General features: G+C 38.2%; 1 protein-coding gene across 2 annotated transcripts in view; it reads left to right on the top strand.

Moving 5' to 3' along the window:
• The window catches only part of ATAD2 (ATPase family AAA domain containing 2), a 56,094-nt gene that overhangs the window by 33,633 nt on the left and 11,912 nt on the right, over positions 1-10,549 (top strand). For both annotated transcript variants that reach the window (XM_045285880.1, XM_030888086.2), the window contains exons 13-21: positions 384-543; positions 1,170-1,260; positions 2,125-2,439; positions 2,800-2,932; positions 3,270-3,456; positions 4,340-4,525; positions 8,349-8,484; positions 9,268-9,464; positions 10,063-10,222. In XM_045285880.1, the coding sequence (XP_045141815.1) occupies positions 384-543; positions 1,170-1,260; positions 2,125-2,439; positions 2,800-2,932; positions 3,270-3,456; positions 4,340-4,525; positions 8,349-8,484; positions 9,268-9,464; positions 10,063-10,222 (1,565 nt within the window). The remainder of the gene's footprint in view (positions 1-383; positions 544-1,169; positions 1,261-2,124; positions 2,440-2,799; positions 2,933-3,269; positions 3,457-4,339; positions 4,526-8,348; positions 8,485-9,267; positions 9,465-10,062; positions 10,223-10,549) is intronic.

The raw sequence follows: 10,549 nt of genomic DNA on the forward strand, positions 1-10,549 counted from the left end.
TGGTGGGCCAGGATGTGCTCCACTCTCTCCTCCTCCCCCTTCATCTGCTCCCATGTGCTCTGATCAGGTATGTCCCTCTCCTAGAGCTGCAGATTCAATGCCATCCTTTGAAATAAATTCTTCCGGGGGGAATTTACACTTTATATAGTGGCTTCTGGACTCCATTTGTGACACTTTTGGAGCCGTCTGTGTTTTTCACTGTTTTCTATGTCTAAATGTCACTCTGGTGTTTCACAGATTTTTTTTTTAACCTACTGAAGATAATGAGAAGCGCCAAGAAATTGCTTTCATAAAATAAAACTTACCCTAAGAAGAAATATAACTGAATTATTTATTCATCATCCATAGAATTAATCTGATTTTCCTTGTTTTTTTAAATTTAGCTCTATTGTCTCCACATTGCTGGCTCTGATGGATGGACTGGACAGCAGGGGAGAAATTGTGGTCATTGGTGCTACCAACAGACTAGATTCTATAGACCCTGCTTTACGAAGGCCTGGTCGCTTTGACAGAGAGTTCCTTTTTAGCCTACCTGATAAAGACGTAAGAATGTAAATTCTGACAAACTATGATGCCTTTTAGCACTAAAAAGTCTTGGTACAATGAAAGTTTGAAGATGATTGAATTTTACATCATGATCTTAAAGTGCTATTTACAAATTAACACAAATTATTGTTTTCAATTACAGTAAAGCTTCCCTAAAATTTTTCTTTAAATTTGTACACAACCTTCAGGAATCATAAAATGTTATTTTGATTTGGAACACATGGCCTAATGAGCAACCAATCCTTAGTTTTGAGTTTTTCAAGGCAATTACTGTACTTTTTTTTTTCTTCAGAGCTGTCACTGCTCTGGATGACAGCTGTTAGTATGCCCCAGTGTAGTTCAGAGGTTAATTTCTCTCATTTATGATGAGTGCACTTGAGCACTCTTAAGTGCAAATCTCTTTAAGATGAAACTAAGTTTCTTAAACTTTGGTTAAAATAGCTTTTTTTCTCATTTTCAGTGTTTCATCATTAAATATTTTTTCTCATATTAGCTGTTAATTTTTTTAAAGAGCAATAGACTAAAATTTCAGGTAATCAAAAGTTAGATTCAAGTCACTCTAACTTGAACAGCACTTTATTTTTATGAATGCAAAACATCTCATTGTTTTTATTTATTTGTAGGCTCGAAAAGAAATTCTAAAAATTCACACAAGAGACTGGAATCCTAAACCACTGGATATATTTCTAGAAGAGCTAGCAGAAAACTGTGTTGGTAAACATTGTTTTAAGCCATTAAAAAATACTACATTCATTTCAAATGTAGTAAATGGTATAAATTATATAAATTATAGTCTTACATGGTTATGTTAAAAGAAATACAAGGTCATGTTTACTTCTCAGCTCTCTTATTTGTGCCCTAATTTTTTTCTCCCACAAACTCTTGGAATATTTGGCAAATTGGCCACCAAGGAATATTGAGAGCAATTTTAGCACACAGTGTAATGCAAGCTCTCTTTTGCTGAACGTTTACCCAACTCTGGTCATCCTATTAGGTAGTCAATCTAATGTTATTTAATTCCATGAAGATGGTGCCTCATCCCCATTGGGCTGGGAGAGCAGAGTTATTTTCTAAAGATCACACAAATGGTAAAAAACTGGAATTTGAACCTAGTCTGCCTGAATTATAAATTCTTGCTCTTGGCTCTAGGCCATACTTGGTATACATGTCTTTCTCTCACAAAAATTGATTGATTGATTGATAGGGGTGGGGGAGTTGCTACTATGAGGAACTCTGGTGGTGCAGAGGTTACAGTGCCCAACTGTTAACTGAAAGGTCTGTGGTTCAAACCGACCAGCTGCTCTTAAGGAGACAGATGGAGTAATCTGCTCTGCCAAGATGTACAACTTTGGAAACAATTTGGCAGCTCTGTTCTGTTCTCCGATCCCTGTGAGTCACAATTGACTCAGCAACAGTAGGTTAATTGCTGTCCTATGAGCTCACTGGGTAACTGAATGGTTTTAGTTTTATTACTCTGAAATGTTTTGCTACTAGCCTGGATTTTTTAATCTTTTAATCATTTTTATGCTAATAGATTTTCTTTGTGGGTTTTTCTATTTGCTTTCTTTGTTGCTTTAGGATACTGTGGTGCAGATATTAAGTCAATATGTTCTGAAGCAGCATTATGTGCTCTACGTCGACGCTACCCACAAATCTATACCACTAGTGAGAAGCTGCAATTGAATCTCTCGTCGATTAATATCTCAGCTAAGGATTTTGAAGTAGCTATGCAGAAGATGATTCCTGCCTCCCAGAGAGCTGTGACGTCCCCAGGGCAGGCACTGTCCACCATTGTGAAGCCACTGCTGCAAAGCACTGTTCACAAGATCTTGGAGGCTCTGCAGAGAGTATTTCCACATGCAGAAATTGGAACAAATAAAGCATTAGACACAGGTATAGCGCTTCATAAACCACTAAAGTTAATGCTCATGATCGGTATGTCTAAGTGGTTTGATATCCTAGAAGTGCTTCTTTATAAAAGATTCTTGAAGGAAATTTAGTTGTGTTTTACTTGATCTTTTTGAAGAAAGCTTATTTTTCATAGATTATCTTTCACTTAATTTATTTTCATTTTCAAGGCATTTTATATTTATTTGTTTTTCATACCTACACAAATATTTTTGGTTCTTGAAAAAACTTAATCAAAGTACATTTATTTGCTAATGAAAATACAATGATATATTTTAAAAAAGAAAATACAATGATATGCTTTGCAATCCAGAAAAATGACTAATGATAGTTTTTATTTTGTAGATATTTCTTGTCCTCTGCTAGAAAGTGACTTGACATATAGTGATGATGACATCCTATCATTGTATGAAAATGATCTTTCTCAGAAATCCTTTGATAAGGCCAAAGAAAATGTAAATTTTCTTCAATTGAATAGGTACATTTTCCTTGTTATAATTTGTGTTGTTATAAATTCATTAAAATTAATTGAGGTGATTTTGAGAAGATACAACTGCTTTGTAAATTTTGTAAAGATTACAGTATCAGAAACTTTGTTGCTATAGTAGAAATTACTGCAAAAGGAGTCCCAGAACTCTGGAGGCAAGTTGTCTTCTGTCACCATGTGCACAGGAATGGGGGGCGGGGTGATTGGTCCCACCTGTTTGCAAGACTTAGGCTTATGAAAGTTCATAATTAGTGTGATTGGAGAGGGAGGGGAAGTGGGGTTTTGGTTGGTTGCTTGCTTTTTTTTTTTAAACAATTCTTTCTTTCAGAAATGCTTGTCACCAACCAATGTCTTTTCGACCAAGAATTTTGATAGTCGGTAAAGCAGGATTTGGTCAAGGCTCTCACTTGGCACCAGCGGTCCTCCATGCTTTAGAAAAATTGACAGTGTACACACTAGACATTCCTGTCCTTTTTGGAGTCAGTGCTACATCTCCAGAGGAAACATGCTCCCAGGTAAGTCATTCACCATTGCTTAGACCGGAAAGCTATTTGAAAGATAATGCTATTTCCAAAAGACAAAATCTAGAGCTGCCTCATTCTAGTGTTTGGTTTCTTTTTTTCCTTCAGTTTTAATTTTTGTGTTTTTGGAATAGAACACATATTCCTCTATGACTAAGAAATGACACATAGTTCATTTCCTAGTCATGGAAGAATATCCATTCTAACCCTAGTTCCACCACTCAACTATCTAGCTGGCCTTGGGAAGGTGCCTCCTTTTTCCTGTTGGCAAAATGGAAATGATACTAGTGCCTGCCTCACAGAGGGCTAAATGAGGGCGAGTCGCACTGACTGCTACTTGGTCAGCACTCATTCTCTGCAGCTTCTGTTTTCTGGTTTTCAATTTATTTTTTTAATATAAAGGTATTTTATATTTGTACGTGTAGCCATATTTACCAGCACAGAAAAGTATGCACGATTTCTCCAACAGTTTGCTCCTTAACTAAATAAAAACAAATTGCTGTCAAAGCAACTCCAGCTCTTGACAACCCACTGTGAGTCACAGAACTCAGCTCCACTGGATTTTCAGTGGCTGGTTTTTTGGAAGTAGGTCATCCATCCCAAGGTGAACTCTAACCTCCATCCAACCTTGTCACTAGTAATCAGCATTAGCTATTTACACTACCCAGAGGGTCTGTTTACTCGTGTCTTGAAATATTTCAAAAATGAAACATTCACAAAACATTTTTAAAAAACAGGATGTGATGTTCTGCAGGAAACATTTTTGACCCTTGATGGTTTTGTTAATTTAGAGAAGTGAAACATTGTGCCAGACTAATAGATCTAGTGTCACTAATGTGCTGACTCTGACTGACCTTGATCTTATTTCTCCCATCAGATGATTCGTGAAGCTAAGAGAACAGCACCGAGTATAGTGTACATCCCACATATTCACTTGTGGTGGGAAATAGTTGGACCAACCCTCAAAGCCACATTCACCACCTTATTACAGAGTATTCCTTCATTTGCTCCTGTTTTACTACTTGCAACTTCGGACAAACCCCACTCTACTCTGCCAGAAGAGGTAATTTATGCTTTAAAAGGAGTGATGAATACCCAAGTAATAAAAACTCACTGTGAAAAATCCCAGGGCTACAGAAGTGAAGAAAATAATAAGAAAAGGATTTCTTCTTCACTCATCAAAAATAATAACCATTGCTAACTGTCCGAGCAGCCTATGTTGGTGCAGTAAGGCTCCGTTAACAGTTTTTCTTTTCATACAGATGAGATCCTATGATGCGTGCTATTTTGCAGTCTTTGTGGTTCACCTGCCAGTATATCTTTTGTATTTGTCAGAATGTAGATCTCATTCCTTTTAAGTGCCGCATGACTTTTTCTGTTGTGTGCCGCATAATTTATTTATCAAGTTCCTTGTTGATAGATAATCTGGCTATTTTCCAGTTTTTTCTCTGAAATTACTGCAATGAACAGCCTTGTATTTTAATTGTATGAGCATCCTGTGAATTTTTCTAGCATCAATTCCTAGAAGTGGAATTAGCCATTGTTGTTGGTAGGTGCCGTTGAGTAAGTTCAGACTCATAGCAACTCCACGGAATTAGCAGTAGGTGAGTCACAAACAAACCAGAGCCACTGCCACTGAGTCCATTCTGAATTATAGTGACCCTATATAGAGTTTCCAAGGCTGTATGTGAATACATACAAACATAGGAACAATAGTGAGGGTGGTGCGGGACCAGGCAGTGTTTCATTCTGTTGTGCACTGTGGGGTGGACCCAGCTCGATGTCACCTTACTACAACAAAATGTGAGTCTTTATGGGTGCAGACAGCCTCATCTCTCTCCTGAAGAGCAGCCAGTGGGTTTGGATGACCCAATACGTAACCCCCCACAGTGCCATTTCTGATCGTCTTCAATTGATCTCTTTGAAGTTTGTGCCAATGTAGACAACTACCAAAGACAACCAATTGCTTCTACCTGGAATAGTCTTTTATCTATAAACTCCCTCAAATGTCACTTTAGAGACGTCTTCCCTACTTGGGTTTCTAAATTGTAGCAATCCTTCTTCCCATCACTCTTTCCTCTTGCCTGGCCTTAGTGTAATTGCTGCCCACCATTACCAATTTGTTTGACTCCTTGTCTCTCCAATCAGAATTTTTAAAAAGCAAAGTCAGATTTTTTTTCTCACCAAGAGTCTATATAATATGTACATTGCAGGCTTGTGTGTGTGTGTGTGTGTGTGTGTGTGTGTGTGTTGTTGAACAAATTTATTGAGTGTTTTTCCAAACCATTGATAAAATTGGATTGTAATACTTAAAACATTATTTATAACAAGAAGATAGATTCAAATATTTTGTTGAAGAAATATTTATTGAGCACTTACTCTGCACTGTATTGTTCTGGTTACGTGGGGAACACTTTCATGGACAATAATAGGCAATCCTAGAACATACATTTTGGTCGAGGGGATACAGACTGAAAAATAAATGAATAAAATATGTCATAAACAAGTATTATGGAGAAAATTTTAGCCAGGGAGAACCAAAAGCATATAGGTAGGGTCACACTGTTAGGTAGCTGGAGGAGGCCTCAGTAAGTCGATGGCATTTGAGCAAAGCCCTGCAAAGGGAAGACAGTAAGGCATGGCATGTGAGTATCTGGGGACAAAGGTCCTGGCAGAGATAAAAGCAAGTGAGCAATGATCGACATATAAACCCTACCCCTCCCCCCCCCACACACACACACACCAGGAGGACGGACAATAGAAACATGGGTGAAGGGAGACAGCACATGGTGTAAGATATGAAACTAATAATTTATAATTTATCAAGGGTTCACAAGGGTGGGGAGGGAGGGGAAAAGAGGAACTGATGATGGCGACATGTACATTGTGTTTGATACAATTGATGTATGGATTGTTGTAAGAGCCCCCAATAGCATTATTTATTTGATTAAAAAGCAAGTGAGCAGCATAGAAAATGAGAATGCCCTCGGCAGATTTGCAATTTCCACAATCCATGAAAAACAAAGCACTGGGAATTAGAATGTGAAGGCATCTGCACTTCAGCACCTGTGCAGGGAAACTGCATTGGAATGTGACAGTGGTTTCTAGCTCAGGGTCATGCTAGGAAGGGGTTTGAAAGAGCCGAGTGGCAACTCTGGAAGGTTGGCTTCCAGCCCCCATGACAGGCAGAGTCATTTGTCCTCCTTTGGAGCTGTGAGGGTGGGCCCAGGAGGATTGGGAGAATGTTCCTCATTCTTGGGTCCAAAAGACATTATAGACACATTGCAATACAGGCCACTTTGTACGTCATCCCTGAAAGCAGAAGCCGGATTTAACCAAAGGAGCATGTGTGGACAGTGAGATGTCAGATGCATTTGGCAAAGGATAGCCCAAGGGTGTCATAACTACACTCATGAACCAACTGTGACAAAACCAGTTAAAGATCATATAAGGAAAATAATCTCATCCAGCCTCCACCCTCATAGGGGAAAACCCTACATCTAACGAGCAGGCACAATGAAGAGGCATTTAGCGAGGTAGATGATTGTGGGATTGTGATCATGCCTCTGAAATATAACCCAACTACCCATCTGGGCTAGTGAAGACATCGAATGAAGTGACGTTTAAACACAAATCAAGTTTTAGACAAGTAGGCATTTATGTTAAAGACGCTTATCCACACTTGTTCTGTTGATCTAGTGCTGAAACAAAGTGGGGGAAGCTCACTACCATCAAGTCGATTCCAACTTCATAGAGAACCCTGTGAGAACTGCTCCTGTGAATTTTTAAGACTACAAATCTATAGAGGAACAAAAGTGGAGCGATGTGGTTTCGAACTACTGACCTTGTGGTCAACATTCCAACTTGGAAATGAAGGGCAGGAGTATTTGAAAATAAACCTCCAGCTAATTTAAAGGAAAGCTGGTAAATGGCTCCGAACAGCTGAAACAATGAATAGACCGTATATACTTGAGTATAAGCCAACCGGAATATCAGCCGAGGCACCTAATTTGATGACAGAAACTACATTAAAAATGTGCTGGAAAACTCGGGTTATACAGGAGTATATATGGTAGTAATTTTTTGAGCAGTGTAACTTTCACTAACAGTCTGACTATTAAAGGACTTGAGAGAGAACATCACATTTTGAGATGAGAGTCCAGTGACCAGTAACTCTTCAGGGGAACAGGTAGTGGGTTTGAGCCAAAAGAGTTGAAAAAGAATGGAATTTTGCCACAGGTTTTTTGAAATATATATATGTTAATATTTCAAAATAACGTTTTTCAAATTTTTAACATCACTCTTTGCTTTTAAAAGTGTTTACAAAGGATAATAAATGACTGTGACTGTTGTTTGTTCTAGGATGGGGCCAAGATGTCTGGGACCACAGGATTATCACCACTTATTCTCATAGCTTAGTTTGGGTTGTGAAAGAGATTAAGTAAAATTAAATGATTTCAACAAATTCTTTAAATAACATCACATGAGCCACTCTCTAAATTGTACTGTGGAGTGTCGAGCTTCCCAGCAGAGACCCTAACTATTGAATTAGAGGGTCAGAGGAAGAGAGATGCTCAGTGAGATGGATGGACACAGTGGCTACAGCAGTGGATGCAGACATAATTGTGAGAGTGGTTCAGGACTGGGCATAATTTTGTTCTGTTGTACATCAAGTTGCTATGAGTTGGAAATGAGTTGACAGCACTTAACAACAATGCATTGTTTATACCTAAATCCAGGATGTTTGAGAGATGTGTTGTTTTTATTTAATCATCTCTTTATTATATAATGTAGATTATCATTAAAAATATGTGTACTATAACTTCCAGCAATATACATAGGTAGTCTGTGTATGTGTGGCACTTTCTTTCTTTTCTTTTTTTAAGGTGCAAGAATTATTTATCCATGAGTATGGAGAAATTTTTAATGTCCAGTTACCTGGTGTAGAAGAACGAACAAAATTTTTTGAAGACTTGATTCTGAAACAAGCTGCTAAGCCACCTGTATCAAAAAAGAAAGCAGGTTAGCTCATATGTCAAGGTTATACATAATAGTTTTTTGAGGGGTGGGGGAAGTAAAGGCTGAATGAATGGCATTTTGCCATCCATTATTTATACAAGTTCAGAACCTCAGAGGTTGATGTTTCTGCTACTTAGAACTATGGCTTCCCATTATAGTGGATTAAATCCTTAAGTCATCCAGGCTTTCCGGTGGTACACAGACCCTTCTTTCTTATGTGCCCTTCCCTAGCATACATAGGCAAAGCTAGCTTTGCCTAACGTTATGGCCCATCGTACGATCTTAAGACTAATGTTATGTGATGATTGATGGTGGGTCTCTCACTGCCCCACAGCTGGCCAATTTATTTGGTAGCATTGCCATGTGCCTCTTTTTATCCTGACTACTCAGTGCATATCTATTTAAGCAAAATAAATGAACTTTTGTGATATATTTTATATATCACAGCTTTTCATTAATTAATAACTAGCAAAAGAAGATATTTTAAATAATTTTAATATTCTTGCCCTATAAATTATGCTTTTTCAAAGTTTTAATAGCCTCTTAGATAATCTTCAAATGGAATAGCAGTATAATGACTTCTGGGCAGTAGCATTCCAACTTACAAGGTGCCAATCCTTTCTGAATGGATAGCTACTATGGTAGCACTTTAGCATTCCAGGCCCCTGGGTTTCTGGCTGACATCAGGAGGGTCATTTTTCACACCCAGCCACCAATTGCACTGAGTCATTGTCTCACTTTTGATGCTATAGAGAAGCATTATGAAAATCTTCTGTTTGTGTGAAGTTTTACAGGCCTTGGAGGTACTCCCAGTGGCACCATCACCTGAGCCAAGGCCATTGACAGAAGAAGAAGTGAAGCATCTTGAAGAACAGGAAGAAGATACATTTAGAGAACTGAGGATTTTCTTAAGGAACATTACACATAGGCTTGCTATTGACAAGCGATTCCGAGTATTTACAAAGCCTGTTGACCCCGATGAGGTATTAATTTAATCTTTGTATTAAATGTGTTCCAAACAATAGTGGTTCCAAATCTGAGAATGTTTTAGTAGTTTGTCATTCTCTGTATACACTGACCTTGTTTGTTTTGTTTCGTTTTTTTACATAGAAACATGCCCTGGATAGTCTCCTAGTCATTAGGACAGTGAGTACAAGAGCCACGTAACACACATTTTCCTTTCCTGCAGAGAATAACGATTAACTTAGTCTACCCAACCCAAACTTTCTAGAAGCAATCTGAGAATGATGCCACATAATATGACTGTGACCTGTGAGTGTGCGCTGGAATATTTTAAGAAGTCTTAATGAAAGAATCAGGACTTAAGTTGACATGGAAGGATGGCATTTGGATGAGGAAAGAGAGATAGGATGTTACTAGGGGTAGAGTTAGCTGCCCAAGAATCGGAATAAAGATTTTTAAGAAAACACCTTAAGTTGAGTCAGAGGTTTCCTGTGCATATGTTGTCAGTGTCTCCATGTTGATTCTTTCTTCCTTATGTTGTCTGGCACTGAAATGGAACTCAAATGTGTTTTATGTTCAGAGTTAATTTAATGATTGGATCATTTGCTTGGATTTTAGGTTCCCGATTATGTCACTGTAATAAAGCAGCCAATGGACCTTTCATCTGTAATTAGTAAAATTGATCTGCACAAATATCTGACTGTGAAAGACTATCTGAGTGACATTGATCTAATCTGCAGCAATGCTTTAGAATACAACCCAGATCGAGATCCTGGAGGTGAGTTGGGGGGAGGGGGGTGGTTGCAGGGAGGGCATGGCACCAGGGCTGCTAGCACATAGGGTAGATTTTTATGCCAATGCTGTTTTACATTCATGAACAATGCTCTTTAATCCTCACAGTAGTCTTATGTCCATTTAACAGATGAGGAAAATGAAGTTCAGAAGTTGTTGTTTTTTTTAAGTATTCAACTAAGAAGTGGCAGAAACAAAATCCGAATACAAGGTTCTTTCATTCCCAAGTCTCTGTGCTTATTGACATAATATGCCCCCCCAATGAGACACAAAGTTCTGAACAACTTAGTTGAAAAGTGAACACTTTTTTTTA

The sequence above is a fragment of the Echinops telfairi genome, unplaced genomic scaffold (genome assembly GCF_000313985.2).
Source record: "Echinops telfairi isolate 266 unplaced genomic scaffold, ASM31398v2 ScPeMD7_1;HRSCAF=3_0, whole genome shotgun sequence".
Classification (NCBI taxonomy): Eukaryota; Metazoa; Chordata; class Mammalia; order Afrosoricida; family Tenrecidae; genus Echinops; species Echinops telfairi.